Source organism: Anastrepha obliqua, chromosome 3 (genome assembly GCF_027943255.1).
Source record: "Anastrepha obliqua isolate idAnaObli1 chromosome 3, idAnaObli1_1.0, whole genome shotgun sequence".
Lineage (NCBI taxonomy): Eukaryota > Metazoa > Arthropoda > Insecta > Diptera > Tephritidae > Anastrepha > Anastrepha obliqua.
The window spans coordinates 27,816,711-27,842,559 of record NC_072894.1 but is presented as its reverse complement, the minus strand read 5'-3'; the positions used below and the strand labels follow the sequence as shown (position 1 = coordinate 27,842,559).

The 25,849-nt window shown below is 37.1% G+C and overlaps 1 protein-coding gene across 1 annotated transcript in view; it reads left to right on the top strand.

The window, feature by feature from the left end:
* The window catches only part of LOC129240064 (cyclin-dependent kinase 14), a 288,617-nt gene that overhangs the window by 140,228 nt on the left and 122,540 nt on the right, over positions 1-25,849 (top strand). The window contains exon 3 of the mRNA XM_054875532.1: positions 21,416-21,454. Coding sequence (XP_054731507.1) covers positions 21,416-21,454 — 39 coding nt within the window. The remainder of the gene's footprint in view (positions 1-21,415; positions 21,455-25,849) is intronic.

Here is a 25,849-nt window from a genome sequence, read left to right as displayed (position 1 = left end):
ACTTTATTGACATGTTGGTCATCTGTTGACGTCGATGGTCGTCCGGAGCGCTCCAAGTCATCAACACGTTCTCGACCCTCTTTGAAGTCTTTATACCCCTTATAAACATTTTTCTGCGACATGGTCGAATCACCAAATGCCTTCTGCAACATGCTAAACGTTTCCGCAGCCAAAATTTCATCCCGCAAACAAAATTTGAGGGCACTTCTCTGCTCAATCAAATCAGACATTGTAAAAATCGAAAAATGCACTCTTGGTCGTTTGGTAAACACAAGCGTAAATATATTACTTATAATGACATTCACATGAAAGTTGGCCCAGATGTTATTAACAGTGCTGCCAACTCATGAAAAAAATAACTAGAGCGAAATTTGACAAATAAATTCACCTTACTTTTTGCCCACAGTAGTATATATTAAAAGAAGCCCAGTGTTTCGTTCGTTTTTTCCAGAGAACCAAGCAGCTGCTCTCCCAAGCTAAACTATGTCCTTATATATTATTTGAATTCTCGTCCGCGACAGTACCACTTTTCGGTCTGGCTCAGCAGTACGGTGGCTTCTTATTCTTTTTATTCTTTTAATATATCCTTTTGGTTGCGAGTAAGAGTGCGTTGTCTGAAATTTTTAATTGTGAATTATTTTAAATACAAAATATTACTAATTGGACAAGCTTTGCTTATTCCCTTGCTTAATTGTCCTTTTCTTCAGGAAACGCCTTCGTTGTTTGTGTTGTACTTCATTATCTAACGAGTGTCCTTTAGCGGCTGTATATTCTTCCACTGAGTGCCTTTGCCAGTTTATTTTAGGTGGAGTTTTTTTTCCTTTCTTGTGTAAACCGCATATGCTGGCTGTTCTCAAGTTTCCATTGTCAATTTAACTAGCAACAAAAGGTAATATACATTTGTGAGTGCTCACATACATGCATAAAAACACGCATACACTTGCGTTCATACAATTAGGTCACTTCTGAAATCTTCGCTATATTTTTAATGCTAAATTTGTTTCGTTAGTTTTTTATAAATTATTGTTTATTGTACAACCAACACTTATTGAAACAAAGTTCCAAACTTTGCGCAAAATTCGCACAAATTTAGCAATTTTCAAAAAATAGCATAAACATTTTAAGTTTTTTAAATTGAATCTTTAGAAAACTTCGACTATGCAGTTTTGTGGCCCATTAAATTTTAGTCCTTCGTCAACAAATGCCTCCGCATAATCTGTAGAATATCGCGGCGCAACACCATCAGCGAAGACGCGCTTTGGAGATCAACGAATGAGGAGTCCTTCCTATGGCAAATTAAATGCAGAAAACGGCGATGCATAGATCATATGCTTAGAAAACCAGCAGATAGCATCATGAGACTGGCGCTGGACTGGAACGCGAAAGAGAGCAGAGGTCGCGGTCGACCCAAGATTACTTGGCGTAGGTCGATGTTGCGCGAGCTAGCAGTTGCCGAAATCACATGGGGCGGAACAAAAACGACATCCAAGAACCGTGTGCGATATAAGAGTCATGTCGAGGCCCTATGCTACCGAGCAGAGTGAACAAGGAAGAAAGAATGCAGTACAATAAAATGAAAGTTGAAAGTCAATTAAAGCTCGCGTTCATTTTTCGCAATTTTCGCATACGATTTTGAGCATTTTATTTCATATCAAAGACTACCGAACATGCATAATAAACTATATTTAAGGGGACAGATACCTGTAAACGGCCATATTTTCCTTGATTTTCATTAAAATTATTTAAAATGAAGAAGTCAATATATTTTTTTTTTTTCAAAATTGGCATACAGTTTATTTATACGTTAATAAAATAATATAATTGTTTTTTTTTTATTTTCATCATTTAAAATGGTGGAGTACACTCTATTCTTCCAGGAAGGTCGCAATCAGGGCTTCTCAATCGGCAGGCATTTTAGCATCGGCGTCAGTGACCTGAATGCAAAAAACCAAATTTTTTTTGTTTATTAATGTCATAATTTCTATTATATATGAATTAAAAACAAATGGAAAAAAAAATCGCGGAATAAAATGCTTAAAAAAATGAATTTTGGGGCGAATTTTCCTACTATTTTTGCTTCGCAAAAATTTTTTTTTTCGAAAAAGTTTCGAAAACTAGGAAAAGAAAGTAATATCATAAAAAAGATGTGTGCAAAATTTGAGGGAGATCTGTTAATAACTTTTCGAGTTATCGTGTACGCCAATTCGAAAAATATAGTTTTGAAAAAAACGCGTCTAAAGTTTGAATACATGAAAATTCCTCTCCCAGCGCTCGAACGCAAAGAATAGAGTCGTCACGGTTGTATAAGAAATACTTAAATTTACATTCTATAAAAATGTTTACACATTCTTAAAGAATTATATTAACATTTTATGAAATTTTTTTTTTTTTTTTAATTAAATAAAATTTGGTCTCCTTAATAAAAAATTACCGAAAAATTATGTCCTATAAAATATTGCGAATGTATGTTGTAAAAGTACAAAGTGACCTAATTATGTGGGCACAAGTGTAAATGTAACTACAAATAATTGTTCAATCGGCCTGCGAAGAGACATCAACTATAAAGAATATCCCATTACACTATCAAGATGATATTGGATGCTATTGAAATGCTTTTCAAATTGTTGTTGTTATATTTGTCTTTGCCTTCAAACAAACGTATGCGCTTATGCGTAGATAATTGTAACTGTCAACCTCGAAACTTATACGTATTTCGTATACAAATATCGGATATGACAACATATCAGATGCCATGTTAACAAGCCTGAACATTTCGATGTGACACTTAAGCACACCAGGCATGCATGTGTGTGTGTATGTTTATGTTTATTTAATATTTTATCCCCTTTGTGTTTGACTACATAAGTGTGCTCGCTTCTGTACACATTTTGGCAGGGAATGTTTTGTTAGCCCATCCCACATCACGCAATTTTCGGGCGCAATGCTGTTTGTGCAGCATATGGGTGTTTCCGCTAATTAAAAGCATCACGTCACTTTGTTTAAACTTTATTTCGGCAAAATTTTGTTTCCATGCAATTCGAGTGAATGGGAGGAAATAATTCCCTTTGTGCTAATTTCGCAGGACTAAAACAAATTTGTAATACAATACGGAAATATTTCGTTTGGGTATGAAAATGAAAATTTAATTAAATTTAGGAAACACAAGAAATGCTGTATTACCAGAAATTGTATTATACTCAAGTTTCTATGGCATTCTATCATTACAATTGGTGGCTAGTCTGCTTTTAAAGCTAAAGATTAATGAGTTATTTCTAAAGAAATGGTTTTTATTTGTTGAGAGCCATCATCCTTCTTCTGCTTATTCTTTTTAACTTGTCATATTAATTGAAATGGAAAATTATACTGTTATTACACTTTTCTTACTCGTGGTGAGAACACACCAGGCAAAGACGTTGTTGAGCCAGTTTTTGAGAAGCTCTTTGTTATCGAAGGTAACGCCCTTATATGGTTAGACAGGGCGGTAATCGATCGGTACAAGATCCGGAGAATACGGCGGATGCTGAAGTATCTCAAATTCTAGCTCTTGGAGTGCGGATTTGACGACTTGTGCCACATGGGACTTGGCGTTGTCGTGAAAGAGTATGGTTTGATCATATCGAACAGGTATTTTCAGTCAATTAGCCTCATTTCCGTCGTGTAGCTGGGCAATGTAGAGCTCCTTGTTGACCGTGACATTCTTTTCGAATATTTCCTAGTGCATCATGCCCTCCTAGTCCCACCAAACACATATCATGACCTTCTTTGGATGAAGATCCGGCTTTACTCTCGGCTTTGGCGCATTTCTTGGAAAAACTCACTCCTTTCTTTGCTTCATATTGATGTATATGCACCATTTCTCATCTCCCGTGACGATTCGGTACAAAAAACGCTGTTTATGACGGCGTGTTGCTCGATGATGTTCGAGATGCTGAGAAGCAATTTGAAGGCGACTTTCTTTGTTTTTTTCGTTGAGCTCGTAAGGAATCCAGGCTCTCAATTTTTCGGTGAATTCCATTGAATGAAGGTGGATGAGAATCGTTTTATGATCGCAGTTCATTTTTGCCGCCAATACCCGACTGGTTTGGCGATTGTTTTCTTTCAAAAGTGCTTTGACACGTTCTTCGGCGAAATCAAAAGGCACTCCGCTGGCGGACGTGTCACCGACGTGCGTGCTGTAGACTCGCTTATGACACCTTCTCCATACACGACGCAAATGTCCCGGGCTACTTCGACAGCTTTTTCACCTCGATGAAAATTAAAGAAAAGCAGGTGTCAAAAATGTTGATTTTGGCCACCTGGGTATTCCATTTCTAAGCCTCAAAAGTAATAAAAGATTAAATAACTCAAAAATCCAATTAACATGCTTTTGTAGAGCAAAAAGTGTTCTATTGAATGGTTACTTACCCTTTGACAAACAGCAAACAAATCGTTGTGAAATAAATGAAATTATTCCCCAACCCAATAGATGCTCTAAAAGAAGAAAATAAACTTTAAATAAATCCCCTGGCTAGGCAGCAGACCTGCGTCAACCCAGTGAGCGCTGGGCACGTACACAAACTTCTAAGGTAGCGTGGGATATTCTGGGAGCGCTCAAGGGATCTTCTGAGGTTAACAAAGCCTCAGCTCTCGAATTTTGCTGGTGCCCTTACAGTATATTGCCTAGAAGGAAGGCATGCTCTGAGGCTCGTCATTACTTCGCGTCCTTTTTGCATCAACTGTATGGAGGAAGAGGTGGAATCATCTCAACACCTTTTGCTTAGCTGTCCAGCTTTCGCGGGGCTAAGATTAGGTATATTGGCTCTCATTTCGTTGCTACGACTGCTGATATAGCAGGCCTTGGTAATATAGCCAGTTGATGAATTTCGTCACCAGCGTAAAGTCGTTAGTAAAACAGTAACTCACTCATCGTTCGGTCGTCATTTACACACACCTCCCTAACCTAATCTAACGCAGATGTCGGCTGTACTTTGATTGGCCCTTTGCGTAGAACCTATTTAAAATAGAAAAATATCCATTAGTCTAACTTGTCAAATTGAAATAAAAAGGTGGTGCCCAAATATCTTTCAAGTTTAAAAAAAAGTATAAAAAAGACAAAATGGAAAGACAAAAAGCAGTCATCCCTCAATTTGCATTAAAGCACTTTAATATCTTCATTTGTTGGACGATACCCAACTAAATTAGATTTGATTATTAAAAAATTCTTCAATGAATTTGCAAAAACCACAAACTATCCGTAAATTTCTGACTAAACATTTTAGAACCTTAGAGGTGAGCTGCGCTATTTTTTCAGTAATTTCAACCCGTTTACTTTTTGTCCCCAGATTCGCCAGCATCATTCAAGTGAAAAGGTACGTTTCATTCGCCAACCCAACGCAGTGCTGTGTTGTTATTCAATAAATCTTAATATTTTCACCTTCTGCTTCTTTTTCTTTTGCTGCTTAAAGCTTCAGCGCAAGGAACTCGTAGCATTCCTCAACCAATCTGAATATTCTTCGTCTAATTTTCACTGTTGATCTAAGCCTTTTGTAGCAGCCTTGCGGTTACGGCGTCACCAAAGTAAATGGCAGAGAATACAATAGCACCACCACAAATAGCTGCGAGCAAAATTTAAAGAATAGTTCATTGACCGCATATGAAAAATTTTCAATTGAATGAATGTGGGAGTAAATGAATGAATTATGCGCAAAGTTTACAGCAGCTATTGCATACTGGAGCATTGCTTTAAAAACATCATAAAAGTGTAAAAGTTTGCCGCCGTCACATTAGTTTAGGTTAGTTTGGCTGGCTGACAAAACGACTGTGGTTAGTTATGGCTCTTGCTTCTGCAGTGACTTCGCCGGAAATCCGCCTCGACGAATAGCAAAGGCGCTGCGAATTGTCGTTTCCTTCGCTTTTACACATTAGCGCTTCTACACTTTGCTTTTAATTAAGATTGCGTAAAGAGTGCTTATGATTTGATGGAGTGAAGGTGGCTCTTAAAACTTCCATTTCCCGCTTCATTTGCTGTGTGATAGTTTGATAGTAAAAACTCGTCGAAAGAAAACTTGAAGTCATGTGGAAAGAAATTATATTTATAATGAATATATTCTTCCGCAATTAGAATATGTAAATAATTAAAGCCTCTCTGACAAAAGGAAGATGATTTGGATGGTGTTGAATATATTAATTTATTTCCTTTTTCTAGTGAGATTTATATGAAAAGCTACGCTTGCAGAACTACTTAAAATTGTATAAATGCAATACCGCAAGTCTGTCTCTCATAACGGCCCTCACATTTTCTAAAGGTAAAGCTCGTCATAGAAAATAATTGCCGTTCGGAGTCGGCTTAAAATTTTAGGTTCCTCCAACATCAAGACGAACGATAAGGATAGTGAAGATCAACATTGAACACAATTGGGATATTCTCTTCACCGCCAGAAGTAGTTAGAAATCTGATTTCTGGTTGTCGCAGAATGGGCGTTAGAATGAGGTATGTCATCTTATTCCAGCAACTCTCGTTGAAGAAAATTTACGCACTTCCAGACCGATATCTGTCCTTCTTTATAGAAAGTAAAGCTGGAATAGAGTAGTTTAGTTCGGTACCAACCAACTCTAAATGGTTTCACACTGAGTTCTTGTTTTCAAAAATTGAGAAAAAGGGTTGTTCAACTACTAATAGTAAGTGGACTAATATGGACAATTGCAGAATATATCGTTGAATGAAGAACATGTAACTTACTGGGGCTCTCAGATAAATATACACTTCAGGAGCTTGATGCAATAGTTCAGGTGCAGTCTTCGTACAAGTGCAATACGAACGACAAATAGCTTTGGATGGTTTGGGATATACAGAGACAGGGTTTGGTAAATTTTGTCTGGCCATCAGGATGGGCTGCTGACACCAACGGAACGAGCTTTTCCCATAAGACCCAGTAGCTAGATGGCATATGTTTGTACGTATCGTAACATTGTAATGCTGATGGTATCGCTGCTTCAGGGCGTTATACAGGGTGGGCCAGCGTTTGCTTTTTGAACCACCTATTTTTTTCGAGAATGGTAACACAAATGACATGTCAAATGTGTTCATAATTTACTTAAAGGTTTGACATTTACGAAATGGGACGCTATACGCTTGAACAAAATTGGGAAATATTGAAAACCTATTTCCAAAGTGGTGAGTCTTCTTCTTCTTCCGCGGTTACAGTAAATGGCGAGCGTTACCGTGACATACTCAATGAGTTTTTGTTTCCAAAAATTGAAAAGGATGACATGGACGACATTTGGTTTCAACAAGACGGTGCAACTTGTCACACTGCCAAAGTTACACTCGAACTTTTGGCTACCGCTTTTGAATTCCGATATCAATTGGCCGCCTCGGAGCTGTGATTTAAGCCCGTTGGACAATTTTTTTGTGGGGAGCCGTTAAGGACAAATGCTATGCGAACCATCCACAGATGATTGATGCTTTAAAACACGAAATCGAAGTTCCCATTCATGAAATTGGAGCCCAAACAATAGAAAATGTGCTTAAAAATTGGCTTGATCGAATGGCCTACTGTAAAGCCAGTCGTAGCAGTCATTTGAACGATATTATTTTTCATTCATAAATGACAATGTTCAATCTTCAAAATACAAAAAAAAGGTTTGAGAAAATATTGATTAGTTTTTTTTTATAGCCGATTCAAAAAGCAAATTTTACATGGTCCACTCTATATTTATTCTTCTAGGGTCTTACCTTTGTAAAGGGGCCACTATACTTTTAGCTGACGCCAGAAGATCACGTTTGATTAGCTTCATCGTAAATTATCTCCTGAGAGGAATGAATGAGTGAAAAAAGAAGTACTACACTCTCAATTTTTGTGTAGCTTTTTTTATTTAAAAAAGATTAAAAAATGGTCTGTGGAAAACTAATTGAGCTATCTAATTCAATAAGCGACAAAATAAAAGGTGGTTAGGTTTCAAGGGCCGCTGTTGATTTTGAATAAAATACAATTTTTTTAGGAAATTATTTTCATTTCTCTTTATTATAATAATATTGGTAGGGCTCAATTACGTATGGAACAAAATATCGGCCTCGGCGGCACACCTCCATCCGATGGTCCAAATTTTCGACGACGCTGAGGCATAATTGAGGTTCTATGTGCCGAATTATCTCATCCTTTAGCTCTTGAATTGTTGCTGGCTTATCGACGTACACCTTTTCTTTCCAAAAACCCCAAAGAAAGAAGTCCAATGGTATCGTTGATGTTTAGGTGTGGTTCACATTCAACATCGGCCCTTGAAATTTAACCACCCGTTATTATGCTGAGAATTTAAAATTATAATTTTTTTTGTTTTTGTTGGGTGAGTGCAGGTTCAAAATACCTTCGCATCGTCGTGTACTGCGTCGAGTGATGTGGCCACTAACACAATCCCTCCTCGCCTTTTGGGGAGACACCCTTACATAGCATTTATATTATATGTTGGAAATGATATCCGGCATAAGCTCGCTGCTGATACGAGTGTAGATCCAGTCTACGTATTCGATCAGTCTAATTTTTGACTCCTTTTTCCAATAAATCTGAATAATAAATCTAAATGAGTGCAGTCAGCAAAAATGCAACGCAAACGATGGTCACTTGGCTCCAATCCTTACACGAGCTGTATTTTATAGGCACGTAAGCCAAGATCCTGACATAAAATTTCCCACGCAGTCGATGGGGAAAGGCCCAAAAACTGGAGAACGACGACCAATCGATATTTTGGCATTTTTCTCAACACATCGATCTATGAACTTCGCGAGCAGATTTACGTTTTTCAAAGTAAATTTTTACGATTTGGAAACGTTATTCTGACGTTAAACGATTCATGATGACTGGCCAAAACTTACTGAACAGAAATGTCAACTTGTCATACTTGTCATACTCAGCTGTCAAATCATTGTTATCGATATTGATAATTCTATTGCTGCTAAAAACAACACTCCATACTTATAATCCAAATTTTGAATAGCTTTCAATACTAAATAAAACAAATTTAATCTTCCGATAGGATGATTATTTTGCATAAACTAAGTCCACTAAAGTAGCATAGTAGCACGTCTCTTTAACCAGTTTTGACTACCCTTTAAATTTTCATTATTTTTTTCTAAAAATTACGTTCATTCACAAATTATATAAATTAAAGTTTGAAATTAATAGAAACTCGACGAATATTCATCAAAGTTTCTAATTTTGACCAGAATATTAAAAACAAAAAAGTTTGAAGTAGTTCAAAATTCTCGATGATTTTTGATACAAATTTGTAACCTTTGTAACACCGTCAAGGTGTGACGTTTAGGAATATTGAGCCTATTAGGCTCATATCAGTCGTTGTAATAGTTACACCAAAACCTGTGTAAAAAAACAACAACAACTGCCCAAAACAGAGAAATACGAACAAATTGCGCATCCGGCCACTGAAAAATTAAGATTTCAGCGTAAATTGCAGACCTGCAAATCTCCCCCCGCAAAAGTTAAATTAAAAAAAAAAAACGAAAGCAAGGTCTGGTGAAACAATACTTCAAAACTGTTTAGAGAAAATTATCTCCTCGTAGGACCCCAAGGTATTCTCCATAGTGCTTCCCACCCCATTTATGTAAAGGGTTTTCAAATAAAAGGTGTTATTTTGATATTCAAAGAAAAATGCTATTTTTTAATATAAATGATCGGATGTTTATTTCATTATAAAGAAGAAGGTATGCCGTTAATAGTGGAAAATAACATCAGGCAAATGACCACCAAGACCACACTTACAGGACAATATCCTTTTCATGAAATTTTCCATAACCGAATTGCAAAGTGGCTGCCCTATGTCCTCGATAGCCTCACGAATTCCATCTTTGAGGTCTTGAATCGACCCCCAGTTCGGCCATGTCTGCCTGCTTAGTTCGCATGTTGTGAGGTTTTGCCAGCTTGTATTTACCTTTTTGATGGTTTCCCTGTCTATAAGTAATTTACAAGTGGCTATGGCCATGGGTATCAGCGCCTTATCCGGTTCGAGATCGAGCGTTGTACCGGTTCGTGCAAGTTCATCCGCCTTACAGTTTCCTGCAATATTCCTGTGACCTGGTACCCAGACAAGGTGCACGGTCCGGAAACTTTTCCCGTAAAATATCAATGGTTTCGCTGCTTGTGTGGCACGTAGTGCCGTTTTGTTGAAAATAAACCTTATCCAGATCAATTTCATCCAATTCCGGCCATAAAAAATCGTTAATCATCTCTCGATAGCGATAGAGACACCTGTTATTGGAAAACCTTATAGAAGACCTCGTTCGTTTTTCATAAGGTAAGATTGAATCTACGTCCATTCGTGTGATGTTACAAGATTTAATTCGAAAAAATGTAGATATTTTTATGAATCTCAGCAAACTTATTACACAACAAGTTAAGTTAAGTGATACAAGCCAAGTTTATCATCGAAATCGACGAAATCAGTCAATAACCACGTCCTTTGCACAAATCCTTTCATTTCCCATTTCTTTGAGTTTGCCTGATTTAAAGAATTAACGGCCAGCCCAAATTAAATTTTACTAAAATGTGCACGAGTGTAAAATACTCGTATAAAGTTCTTTCTGGACCAAATTTGACATTTTTTTACTTGTTTTTTATTTTCATTTTCATTTTTTTACGCTGTGATTCCTTTCTTGCATTAGGCGGCAAATTTCGTTGGAAAATCTGAAAAGTTCTATTATATTTTTCGCATGCAAAAATTACGAGCCAATTATGTGAACTTATTTGGACATTAATTCTTGGAATTACGCATACACTGACAAGCAAATGTCTATAAAAGTGTATTTAATTTTAATTCATTCCGTTACTCAAGAGAGAGAGCTTCTGGTATTAAGCAAATTAAGAAGCCGAAGGAATACAAGGCAAAGAAGCGAAAGTTTCAAGTGCTCACACGTACATATGCACACATACACAGACAAACTCAAACGCCAAGCATAATAAATCAAGTGGCCTTTAATGACAGCAAAGATGGTATGTATGTATGTATGTATGCATTATATTACAATATAAAACTTTGTGCGTTATAAGTCGGTCAATTGGCTAGTCGAGCAAGGAGGCACACCAACATTCATGTCAATTTCCACAACGGACACACAGCACATCATTTGTGCACTCATTCGTGTATTCATTTGGCAATTCATGTCGCATCTATCAGCACTTCAAATTGAAGTATACGCGTAGCCTTGAATGGTCATGGGAATGAGATGGGATAAGAGCATGAAGCCGAAAGGCAATGAAGATGAGCGCTGGAGTGAGAAGGTCACGCATACTCCTACACAATGCACTGTAATAGCATTAATCGAGCTGAAACTAATTGGACGGAATCGCATTTAATTATTAACTAATGAGAAAATTATGAAACGATAGAAAGAAAATGAATTGTATTTACAGAGGGTGGAAATGGATGCGCTCCTGTAAATCTTTAATAAATATATTTTTTAAGAGAAACTCAAAGGAAAATATTTTTGAGGTAAAAATTGTATATAATTTAATAAAAGCACTCTAGCAAATCTTGAATGTAGCAGAGGAGGCGTAAGTTAAGAAGATTAGTAGCAACAACAACCAAGTAATATTAAAAAAAATTTGCAAAAAGAAATGGAAAATTGAAACGTTGAACCATTCACTGTGTTCACTCGGTTTCTGAGGTGTTAAGAAAGATCTTTGGCCCAATAAGAATGTATGATAGTACCTACAAAATCCGATTGAACTCTGAACTGAACAATCTAACTCAGAACGAGACAGCTGTACGTTTTGTTATTTATTTAAGATGGCTACGTCATGTGATCCGTATGCCTGCTGACTCTACCGTGAAGAAAGCATTGCCACTAAACCCATTGGGCGTGAAGGATAAAGGCAGACCGAGGATAGACTCAGTGGAACACGATCTTAAGAAATTTGGAATACGTTTCTACAAAGCAATAGCACAGCTGAAAATATACCGCTTTGGAGGAGCATTTTAAAGGAAGCTTTGACGCATCCCGCATTGTAACGCTATGAAAGAAGAAGAAGAAGTAATGCAATATTCTGTGGCTATTGTATTCATTAGACTGACTGCAATCATTTTTTATTATTCAAGGCTAGTCTCACAAGAAGAGGATAGTGGATGGTTCCATGTGTAGAGGTTCACGCAACTGGGGAAAGTAGCTGATCGCCGTTCCCTTGGGAGTGGCCAGGACGATTCTTCTGCATATGGTTCAAGCAGCTCACAACTCCCGGGATTAGCCCCAGTATCCTCTGGGTAGCTTCCGAACACCCGTTTGGGAGTGAGCTAACGTGGGAAGGCGAAAGATTCCAGGACAGCTGGTTGTGCACTGGGCTTGGGACTCGCTACTTAAAAATCCCCCAATTTGCGCACACGCCCCGATGAAAGAGAAAGGCGATGCGACCAAAGATTCCTTCTATGAACGCCTGGAACGTTCCTATGAGCGCTGCTCCCACCACGACATAAAAAAACGTGCTTGGCGACTTCAACGCCTGGATGGGCGTTTGGTCCCACAGTCGGAAAATTCAGCCTGCACAACGAAACATCCGGTAACGGACAGAGGCTGATCGACTTCGCCGGAGCCCGAAACATGGTAGTCTGCAGCACCAGATTACAGCGTATGAAGACACACCAAGCTACCTGGCTGACTCCTGATCGAAAAACGCGAAACCAGATCGATCATTTTGTGATAGATGGAAGACACGCTTCTAGTGTATTAGATGTACGTACGATCCGCCACTCGACTCTCACTCCTGCTCTCAGAGAGTACTACCCAACAATCCGGCATGCACGAGCAATGGAGCAACATTTCTCGTTCCCTACGTATCGCCGCTGAAGAAGAAATCGGATTCCGGCGAGCCCGAAAAAACAGTTGGTACGACGAGGAATGTCATGCTGCCGCAGAAAGAAAGGATGCCGCTTATAAGTCGCGCTGCGATCAGACGCAACCCGAGCCATGTGGGATCGCTACAGAGAGCTAAAAAAGGAAGATAGATTATTCGAAAGAAGAAACGAGAGGCCGAAATACGTGAGTGCGAGGAGCTTGAGATGCTGGCCAACGGGAACAACGCCCGAAAATTCTACCAGAAAGTTCGGCGGCTTACAGAAGGTTTTAAGACCGGGGCGTTTTCCTGTAAGAACAAAGACGGCGAACTGCTGACTGACATCCAGAGCAATCTTAAATTATGGAGGGAACACTTCTAGAACCTGTTAAACAGTGATAGCTGCTCTTGTCACAGAGAATGTGAAGATCCCGATACCCCAATCGTCGACAACGGAATTGTCGTTTCGCTACCCGACCATGACGAGCTGAAAATAGCGCTAACGCGTTGGAAAGATCAGGTGGAGAAGGGCTTGGCTTCACTAGGTGTGTCCAATTGGCGCTGATTAGCACGAGAAAGAAACGACTGACGCGCTTTGTTAAACTCGGCCAAAATCGCCTAATCGGTTATCGCGCCAATTAAGAAGAAGAAGTCTCAAAAGACTGACTTGAAATCATCGACTTTTTTAATCACTTGAATGCTGTAATTTTAATGCAATCACAAAATGATCGCAATTTGCAGTCTTTTTGAAGCTAAACAAAAGTAATACTTAATAAGCCTCTCATTATACCGGCTGTTGTTGTGGATTGATACTCCTTGGCCGGATATATAGTAATGTTCCGGTGTGTGAGAGAAAGATTTTGCGGAAGATTCTTGAACCTTTGCACATCGCTGGCGAAAAAGACATAGCGTAGCGTAGCGAATAAAGATCCAACAACTTCTCTGGCTCGGTCATTTTCTCCGAAACATACAAACGCTCCGTTTCCCAAAGTATTTGATACGATACCAGCTGGTTGTAGCAAAGAAAGAGGGGGGCCAAGTAAAAGAAAGGAAGGAATGATGCCCGTGGATCAGCTGCGAGAGCGTTTTGAAGTTGGTTACACTTCGCGTGCCGTACCCTGTAACTATGTCATTAGGCTGTCAAGTTAAATCAAAATCTAAAATTTACATCAATGATACAGTCCTCCCTCAATATTCTAGGTTAAAACAACTTTCCTATTTTACTATTTTTTTTACTGAAAGTATTGCTATATAGTATGTATATGAAAAATCGTATTTCATTTATTGCATTTCTTATCGAATTCCACTGGCATCCATTTTTAGAAGATTAACCCAAGAGTCAATATTTGTATCACTTTAATCGTCGCATCGCTGTAGTCTTCCACAGCCAGCGTTACACCGCCACTACTATAACAAAGCATGCGTTTTGGCAAATATTTCATTCATGCCACATTTTTTATGCATTGCATTTGCTCGTTTTCATCGCTAATTTTATTTTATATGCCACTACTTGATTCCTTGAATCTCACTAGGGCGCAGTGATTTTCTAGAGATGAGATGCATCGCATTACCTCTACTAAAGTACAAAAATCAAGCAAACAAATCAGCAAAATTTCAGAAAGAGGTCGAAAGACAGAAAAAAAACAGGAAAGATAGAAGGAAGTGAGTACGAAAGAAATGTCGTTCGCGCTTCTTATACCCATCAACAGTAGCGGGATATTCTTCCCTCTCTTGAGGTTAAACTAAGTATGTACTATGGCTTTACGCGATAATAAATCTGCGAAATTGTAGCAAAATAATTGCGCTCGAGAGGTGAGTGAGCAGCGAACGGCAAGTGTTAAAATGTGATGATTCAGCGAAGCATTAAAGCGCTTCTTTACTTCGCTTACTTAACTTATGAGCATCACAATAAATCCTTACTGTGCGTGTGAGCAGCACAGATTTGAGTTAAAGCTGAATTATTTCAGGCGAAGCAAAAAAGGTTTTGCTGGTTCACAGCATCAAGTAGATGAGAATAGTTAAAATAAGGAATAAAAATGTAATACATTTTTACTGAAGAGAAAACTAATTGACTCCCGTGTGCTTTTCTAAATTTAGTTAGTTCTCAAGTGCGTACATACAGTAGTGTGCGATGAAATAGAAAGCAACAGTTTTTTATAACAAATAAGTTTATCTGGTTTCAGGTTTTTATATATTCTACTGTATATGATATATTGAAAGAATTTAAATAAAATAATTCTAGTTAATCAAATAAAAAATGTAAAGATTGCAGTTTTTCAAACTGTCTTTTTTTATTTATGAAATAAAATGTTATCAATTGCCACGAATTTATTTCAGTAGAGTTCTGTGTTCTGAAAAGTAACATTTTTTTACAAATAATATTTTTTTTAAATGTATTAATTAATTTTTTTTCCGATATATTGAAAGAAATTGAAAATATTATTTTTTTCTGGCAATTCCATCCATTTGGTTAAAGCAGGTCCTCGTCTACGACGGCAACATGAAATTCGACTTTATCGAACAATTTTTATTCTTTCAATTGATCAGTCAGCAAATTATTTAACACTTTTTTCGATTTCTTTTTAAATACTATGAGGAATTGTAAATAGAATTAGAAGCAAAAAATATATTTCTGAACTCCATTCAACAGTTTGAAAAAATTTATTAAATTCTCTATTCATTTGGCGAAAAAAATTGCATTACTAGGAAATAATTAATTCAATAAATAATAATTACGATTCCTGTAATTTGTGCTTGTGAGTTATTTCATTCGCAGAGGAATCATTACTCCCCAGCTACATTAAGAAAATACAGTTTGTGACTGGAATTTATACGGCAATTAAAATACAAGGAGACGTCCAAAATAAACAAGACTGTCGTCATAAAAATGTTTTCGATGGTGCCATGTTTTTAATGTGTTAGTGCGTTGGAAGATACATCCCTAGCTGACTTCCAGTGAAAGCTTGGTAACATTCGGTTCAGTGGAAGCGAAGTTCTTCCGTCTAAAGTGTCAGTATCTTTGCGTCATCGGTACAAAATGAGTTTTGAACAAAGAGCTAATATCAAATTTTAATTTTAAAATCGATAAAACGTTTAGCGAAACATTTGAATTGATGAAAAAAGTTTATGGCTATGATTGTCTATCTCGTGCCAGAGTTCATGAGTGGTTTACACGTTTCAGAGATGGCTGTGAGGACATACAAATAAATGACAATGCATATACGGGCCGCCCAAAATCATTAGTCACCGAAAACTCCATCGAAATTGTTGGTAAATTTATCAAAAATGAACCGAAATCATCATTGAAATTCATGGAATCGGAGTTGAGTATCTCCGAACATCGATTTATCGCATTTTAACTGTTCATTTGGGCTTACGAAAGGTCTGTGCACGTTTCATTCCGCACAAGTTAACAGAGGACCAAAAATTGCTCAGAATTCAACATTCGAAAGACCGCATTAAAGAGGCGAGAAAAGACGAGAACTTCCTTAACGTTATTGTAACTGGTGATGAAACGTGGTGTTTCTAACATGAACCTGAAACTAATCGTCAAAGTGCCAAATGGGAGGCCCCAGACGAGCCACCATCTAAAAACTCGCGTTTGGAGGAATAAAAAATCAAGTCGATGCTCATTTTGTTTTTACGATTCCAAGAGAATTGCCAACAAGGAGTTCGTGCCAATGGGTCAAACCATGAACTCACTTTTCTATCTTGGCGTTTTGAAGCGTTTGTTGCATCACATTCGTCGAACTCGCCCTAAATACCGCGAAGAGGAAGCTGGCGCTTATTGCATGATAATGCACCATCTGATCGATCCACTCTTGTGACTGATTTTTTTGACTAGAAATCGCGTTTGAACCATCAATCACTCACCATATTCGCCTGATATGGCTCCCTGTGACTTCTACCTATTCGGACAATTGCATTTGGCCATGACAGGAAATCGTTTTGCGTCTGTAGAGGCCAGCCGAAAGTCTTGTACCGACTTCTTGAAGGACATTCCGGTCAATGAACTGAAACAATCTTTCGAAAAGCTTTTAGATCGCGCAAAACAGTGTATCGAGGCCAGAGGGGACTATTTTGAATAAATAAATTAGAAGTTATCAGAGCAACGTTCCAGTCTTTTCTATTTTAGCTCAGTCTTGTGTATTTTGGACTTCACCTTGTTTATGTAACGAATGCTTGAATAGAGAAAATGCACAAGATTTTCGAGCCACTTCAACCGTGCACTTTACTCTGACAAAATTCAATGGCCTATACGTGCTCCAAATTGTTTCAAAAATTGGGATGAAGAGGCTTGAAATTGTGGTAAAAGAATTTGATTTTTTCTAAACATTGCGGGCAGAGCGCAAACAAAATTCAAATTGTTGAAGAAAAATGTACATCCATGACTCGTGAGCTAATCGCTATCCAAATTCATTTAGTGGCAACTCTTAAGTTAATCGCTGCTTTCAAGTAGTATATTAATTCATTTATAAGTATAATAGTGCACTAATAAAGAATCGAATAATAAAATAATCTTCATAACTACTCGGGAAAATTGCACGACTTTTTGTGTTCGGTTTTCTTGGTTGCCTAGTTTATTAGCTACGTAAACGCTGTCCTGATAACCTAAATTTTACGCTACAGCAATTCTAATCAACACTGCGAACAAGCAGAATGCATTTGCGGAGCTAATGCCAGTTGCTGAACTGCAGCACGAAATTGAGAGCGATTTTTGCTAATGACTTCTAAATTGTACAAGAAAAGCGGACAGTGTGACTTTGCTGTAGAAAATATTGCAAACGGAATATTATGTTCACATATAACAAATAACGGGAAATTATGTTGGATTGGCATCAAATTCTAAAACAAGTTTCATGATTTGCATTTTAGAAAACGCTTCTTTATGAACTTAGAGTCTACTACTACTTTTGTGTTTCGTCCGTAAGGTAGGACAAAAAAGGCGTGGCAAGAAAGTGCTTTTTTACCCATGTTACAGCCAAAAATTTTTGATTTTGGATATCTGAAAAATAGTTTAAGGAAAAAATTTCCCATTTTAAAACAATTAAATTTGGAAATGAGACCTCCATGGTTTGACTGCAATTCCTAGTAAGAAAATCAATGTGGAAAGTTACTTTCAAGTTTTATTAGCTTATTTATATTACTTTTTTCTGGAAAGTGCCGTGTGACGTTGCTGACGAATTTATGTTATATTTATAAAAGGTAAAAATACAAAGATTTACAAACGAGACAGTAAACGACTAATAATAGCTTACGACTGCCTACTCTCGTACTCTTGACTTTGTCTGACTGCTAGCAACTCTTCCTAGCTACCATTGACTATTGCTGACTACTGTTAAGCCATTTCACTTACTTCACGTTGCTAGGTGTTGTAGCATTACACATTTATTACACTAAAATATTTAAAAAAGTAATAATAAATATAAATTTTTTTCAGTCAAATTTTTAATTGAAACAATTCACATATATATTCATATTATTTAAACAAAGTTGGCAATAATGTACGTTATAGTAATTTTAAGATTTTTTGGTATAAAAACCAAAAATTTTAATTTTTGAAAATTTGTATGATCGAAAGAAATTTTTATGATTCGAAAAATTTTATGATACACCAGAACTAAAATTCGAAATCTAAAAACAATTTGATACAGAAAAACCTAAGTTTTAAGTTATATGGAATGAATGTATATGGCAAGGATGATAGATTACAAAACCCGAAGTAAAATTGTGTGACTAACTTTGCCTACTACGTCATAGGAGATCTGATAGAGGAGAGCCGAATGAAATGAAAACAAAATGTGTAAAGGGAGGTTAGTTGAATGCAACCTGCGTTATATAAAAGGTTTTCCAATAACAGGTGTTATTTTGAATAGCCCGCTATTTCGGTAGATGTTACTTTTGAAGCTGTCGTTTTTTGATATTTGACACAAGTAGAAACTACGCCATTATTAAAAATGGAACAATAGCTGCTTAAACAACGCACTGAAATTATTAAAATTCACTATAAAAATGGTGACAATTTGGCAAAAACGGGTCGTAAAACTCGAAATTTTTTGGGTCATCTTGAAGCTCCTTGTCGGACCGCAATACAGAAATTGGTGAAAAAATTCGAGCTGTTGGAACAAGTTAGTGATGTGAAGAATAAAACCCGTGCACGTCGCTCAAGAACAACCGAAAATCGAAAATATTGCTGTTGTAGCCGAAAGTGTTGAAAAAACCCCAGGTTTGTCCATTCCTCGTCGTTCTTTGGAATTAGGCATTCCCCAAACGTCATTACACCGTATTTTACATAAAGATTTGGGTCTTAAGGCTTACAAAGTCCAGTTAACACAAGAACTCAAGCCGGTCGATCATCAACGACGTCGTGTATTTGCTGATTGGGTCGTTGAAATGCATGAAAATGGAATTTCATCCGGAATTCCATCAATTCCAAAATCATCTTGAGTGTTGAGGCCCATTTCCACCTCGGTGGTTTCGTCAACAAGCAAAATTTTCTGATCTGGGGCTCAGAAAATCCAAGAGTTATTGTTGAAAAGCCTCTCTATTCTTCCTGCGTGTGACTGTTTGGTGTGGTTTATGGTCCGGCGGAGTCATTGGACCTTACTTTTTCGAAAATGAAGCTGGAGCAACAGTTACGGTGAATGGATTGCGCTATCGAGAGATGATTAACGATTTTGTATGGCCGGAATTGGATGGTATTGATCTGGACAACGTTTATTTTCAACAAGACGGCGCTAAGTGCCATATAAGCAACGAAACCATTGATCTTTTACGGAAAAAGACCGCCATTAACACCTCTTATTGGAAAACCCTTTAGAAGCCGGAAGGTGATGCTTTCCAAAAACCCCTATTTCATTTTCGTGATTTGGAGGATCTTTTAACAAACCGCTTTCGCAACCCCTGTTACGTCAGCAAATCAGATCATTTTTTCAAAATCGCTTAGAGCCGATTAACGGTCTGATGTTGGCCACACCTCCTGTATTTTCTAAACCGTGTTATATAAGACAACTTAAATTTAAAATTTCGCAAATTTTTGTGAAAGAAAAAATTAAATGTTCGATTTCGAAAAATTATATAGGGTGGTTAAGTTTCAAGGGCCGGTGTTGATTTTGAATCAAAAAGAATTTTTCTTAAGAAATTATTGTCATATCTCTTTATTATGATAATATTGGTATGGCTCAATCACGTAGGGAACAAAATATCGGCCAAATGGCCGCCGCGGCCTCGGCGGCACACCTCCAAAGACCACAAAATGCAAATAGTTCCTAATCTATTACAAAAAAATTTATATTTTAGCTTCCGAAAATTTTTGTGGCACCAAAAAAAATTAAACAAGTAAGGATGTGAATGTTTAAGGATGTGCGCTTTGATATAATTATAAACTTTTTTTATTTAAACTAATTTTGTCGCATTACAAACCTTTAAAATACAATAGAATATGGTCTGTAAACCAAAATTTTATACTGCGAAAAGAGCAGTTTTAGAAAAAGCGAACTTTAAAATTTACATATATCTGATACAAAGAAAATATACAATAACATATATTTTCAAAAATATGTTTGCCACAAAAATACGAAATTTTTAAAATTCGATATTTTCGTTTAAAAAAATTGTATTACTTCAAAAATTGTAATTCTTAAATTTTCACACAATAATTTTCATCGTTTGTGGTCTGAAAACAAAAATTTTATATTTCAAAAATAGCAGTTTTAGAAAAAAAGTATAAATTTAGAATTTGTATTCACCACAGAAAAAACTTAAATTTAAATTTTTCAAAGATTTGTGAAACAAAGAGAAAATACAATATTTTCAAAAATAGTTTTGCCACAAAAATACGAGACTTTTAAAATTCGATAATTTCGATTAAAAAAATTGTATTACTTCAAAAATTATAATATTTTAATTTTCGCACTATAATTTTCATCATTTGGTTGCAAAAGTGAGACTGTGCAGTGCACAGCTATGCCAAGTCAAAGGAGCACGGACCACCTACGTACATTTATATGGGTGTTGGCTTTGTACTCGTAACAAAGTCGTACTACTATACAAGCAGCCTGAAATGTTTAATATTATGCACTCCCGCCCCGCCAACTAATAAGCAGTTACGCACTCAGATTTGCTTTTGTCGTCTCGCCCATCCTTGTTATTGCTGTGCGCTTCCCGCTTTTACTTCGTTATTGCGTACTTTGTACTTTTGAAAAGCCAAACTTCCGCCTTGGTGAGTCTAATTAACGAACTTCCAATCATCGTTGTTCTCTTCTGTAGTGCTGATTTACTTTTCATATTTCCCTACTAATTTCGTATTTCCCTATTTTTCTTATTTGTGCTACTTGAATAATAATTTGCGTTTAAGTTTTGTTCTCTAGCACAGTTTTGTTCTTCTTACAGGAAGTTGGTATTATTGCAAAATTTGTTCTCACAATTATTATATTTACTAAAATTACAAGGTTTTTGAAAAAAAGAAGATTTTTATATTAATTTAAACCATTCATTTTTGTTAAAATAATTTTTTTTGCCCAAAAATTTACTTGAATAAATTTTATTTGCAAAAGTTGTTTATTTATATTTACTTATGCTTTTTCTTTTTCATTTCTTTTTAGCCCAAGAAACTGCAAATAATGATAAAACACAAGATAAAGGTAACACAGACACTACATATTTACATCTACATATACATAAACACATTTAATTACAAAAAAATTACACTCACAATTGAACACTTGTTGTACACACACATATGTAGCTTAGATAACCATATGTATATGCATATGTACAGTTGTAGACAACTTACTAGAGTCAATATACTGTTGTTGTTGTTGCTATTGTAGTAGTTCATCAAGATACGGTGAAGTCACCAGTCGTCGTCGTGAAAAACCTCATCCAACGGTAGGCCCACGAAGCGTGCTGTTTCGACGGGTTGACGTCAAAGGGGGGAGGTAGGTGTTTGGTGAGTGGGCTTAAAGGAACGCGTGAATAGGTTATTAGTGCCGGACATATTTTTTCATGACCCTTGAAAAATGTTATTATATTATTTATTATTTTTTGATGTTGTAATTCTTTTTTTATAAAATTACATTCGACACTTTTTAAGTGTATTTTCATGTATGTTCTGTCACACAAGTACCGGGAATCGTTCAATAAAACGCAAAATAATTGCTTAATCATCAAAATGTATATTGTCGCCTTCAAAACAGGCTCCAATCGAAGTCATACATATATGCCAACGATTAGTCTAGTCTTCAAAGCACCTTTTAAACGCGTTTAAAGAGATATTCTACATCTCCTTCAGCGAATTCTCTCTATCGACTCAAAGCGGTGTCCGCGGAAAAAGTCACAGGGGGCTATATCCGGAGAATACGGTGATTGTTCGATGATATTTGTCGAGTTTTTGGACAAAAAAGTGTTCACAATATGAGCCTTGTGGGACGGTGCGTTATCATGGTGCAAAACCCGTGACTTTCTTTCCACAAATTGAGCCGTTTCCTACGCACATTCTCTCTTAAACGTCACATAACTTCCAAATAATATTCTTTATTTACCGTAGAACAATTTGGAACGAATGCTGAGTGTACAACACCGCGATAATCAAAGAAAACGAGTAGCATGACTTTCACTTTTGACCGACTTGGACGTGGTTTCGGCTCATGTGAATACCGTCATTCAGCCGCCTGTTGACTGTTGACTGGTTTGCATGTCAAACTCATATACCCACGTCTCATCTCCTGTTATGATGCGCTGGATATACCGAATTCACTTGCCCACGCATGTCTTCAGCCACCTTCGTCCGATGAATTTTTTGAAAGAAATTCAACTCTCTTGGAACGAGTCGAGCAGTCACGCGTCTCATGCCCAATTAATGGTGTAAAATGTTGCGAATTGATTCGTGTGACACGCTAAGGTCACGAGCTACCTCCCTCAAACATAAATAATGGTTTTCCACCACCATTTCCTTGACTTGGTTGATATTTTCATCCGTTGCAGACGTTGACGGGCGACCAGATCGGGGCAAATTTTCCACGACTTCTAGGCCCTCTGCAATAGCCTTATGCCACTCGTATACCCGCGTTATCGATAAAGCACATTCGCGATAGGCTTTCTGCAACATTTTCAATGGTTCGGCACACGAAATCCCGTTCAAAACTTAACTCCTGCGGTTGACTGATATAATTAAATGCCAAAAAACAGGCTAATTGACAGATCACGCTCAAACTCTGCGACACTATAGAGGAAAGTTTTACCAATATTCCAGCAAAAAAAACTTAGACATACATTTGTGTAACGCGCGCTTTTTAAATGAACAATTCCCGATATTTTTTTGACAGAATATACATATTTCAATATCAAAACATTAATTTCATATTCGTTTTTTATACGAGATTATTGAAAGTATGTATAATAACATTAAGCACCAACTTTTAATATAATATTTCAGTTATTCAAATACTGTAGTCCAAACCAAAAAGGTCTAATAATTAAATCGCTTAAAGACGAAAGGTAGCACCACTGTTTCCATGAATAAAACAAATAACAGAATTAGCTCGAGTTCATATACTCATAGTTAATGTCGATATATTTTTTTAGTGATGCCACAAAAATAAATAGAGTGATGAGATCAGAAGGTAGGAAACACGTGCATCGCCCCAAAATAATAGCATTCGACCCTAAGTTCTTCTAACCAATATACGCGAGTTGCCTGTTATTTTTTCTTTAATAATGAAACTGATTTTATTGTTTTTTTTTAATATTTCACTTCTCAATTCGCTTGAACCAATTTTCAAAGCACTTTTGCCACTCAGAAGGGGACACCACCAAAACGGGCTGTTTAAACGCTTGACGCACATTGACCTCACATTTTAGGTGCCGAATAAGGGCTGTTAGGCGCCTGGCTCATTAATTCGACCTTTTGAGTGCTCGAAAACTCGCTTGTGTGAACCGATGAGTGACAGCTCGCATTGTCTTGTGAATAGTGATTTGTCTTCGGCTATTGGTTTTCCCGAATTATCCCACGACTTCTGGCAAGCAAATGCTTGTGTACCACTCAAAATTTACTGTTTTAAGTTTTTCTAGTTGTACAGTTGCGGCATGACCATATTTTCCGACAAAAACAGGCTACCATTTACTTTGAAGTGCTTCTGCCGCGAACAACTTTTGTTGGATTAAAAGCTCATTTTGGAACACCCACACTTTCGATTGCTGACTTGTTTCCGACTCATATGTATAGAATCATCTTTCGTCACCTGTTGCGATGTCCTAGAACCAGCGCGGCTGAATTTCTTCAACATCTCTCAACAACAGATCAGTGATCCAGAGCATATCACCTGAATTGCTACCAAGATTTTGAATGATAATTCAATCACTGTTTTTGATTGGTCATCATCAAGTGTTAACATCAACCCCATCGAGAATTTGTTCGATGACGTGAATAAGATGCATATCGCACGTAATATTTCAAGATGGGAAAATACAGTGAAGAATCACTGAGATTTGGTATCGTTCTTAGGTATTTTTCAATCACTGACCTGTTGTTTCCATCAGTTATGCAAAGTTTTTTTTGACACTTTTTAAATAGAGTAAACATCTTTTTTTGTAATGTGTGTGTTTATTTAATAACTGTTGGCGCCTAATAGTCAGTAATGGAATGTGTGTATAATTTTTTTGTTTGCTTTTTTATTTGTTGTTGGAATTCTCGATCAAAGCTAAAATTTAAAATTTTTCTTCACTATGCAAAGATATTCTTGACAAACTGTATATACAATTGACGTCTACACCCTTTTGAAGTGTATGGCCGAGCTCCTCCTCCTATTTGTGGCGTGTGTGTTGATGGTGTTTCACGAAGATTCGAAGCAACGTACTCTGAATTCTGCATGATAGTCACGCTCCAATCCATTCGGCTACTACTTAAAAATGTTTAATACTCGAATATAATAGTCCTTATTAAAAGTTCGAGTGGGTAAGAGAAATTCTTTTTTGACCATACCACGAAAAGCGAAGACAAATTTTGGAACGACCCTGGTTTTTAAGCGAGTTTGATGCTATTCTTTCGTTTCGTGTATTGAGTGTTCAACTGACCACTTCTTCCTATTTGTGACGTGCGTCTTGATATTTTTCCACAGATGGAGATTTAGGCAGACTTTGTTTTTTTTTTCGGAGCTGTCGATAAATTCCAAATTTCCGACTCCTGCTGCAGCCATGCAGCCCCAATCCATGTTACCTCCGCCGCCGTGTTTTACGGTTTTTATGGTATTTTTTGGATTTAGGGCTTCTCCTAGTCTCCTCCATACGCGAAGACGCCCGTCTGAGCCAAAAATATTGTACTTCAACTCATCTGAGAAGATGACTTTCCGCCAAAAGTCAATTGGTTTGTCCACATACGCTTTGGCAAACTCTAAGCGCATCCTCCTATTAATTATTAAATTTACGTGCGGCTTTTTGCGAGGAGTGTAGGATCTAATGTTATATGTTTTTATCGCTCTACGAACTGTTTCCGGGTGCACGTCCTGTGTCAATGTTGCGACCTAGCTCTGACGCCACCTGCACTGCGCTACAAAACGGATGCTTGTCCACCAGACGCTTTAATGTGCGCCTGTCACGATCGGCACGTTATTTTTAATGCGCCCTTCGTATTTGAATCGTCCAATGACAATCTGAATAGTGCATTTGCTTCTACCGATAATCTTAGCTATCTCTGCGTAAGATTTGCTGATGGAGATCAGATGGAGATTTATGCTGCCTCCGAACGGCAGACTTTGTTTTTTTTCGGAGCTGTTGTCATAGCAGAAATGGTCGGAGATTTACCTACAATTGCCTACCGAGAAGCGAAAGCTTTTTCTATAATTTTCTGTTACGTGGCCGGGGTTTTGAACCCATGCACTTCCAAATGCTACTCAACCATCAACCCATTTGGCTACTGTGGCTCCTAGTAAGAGATAATCCCTTTGTAGTTGTTAGTGGCGACGCTCGTTTTACAAAAAAAATTAATAACTGGCGTCAATCTATAAGGAATTTTTTACAATGATCCTTGTTTATGTATTTTA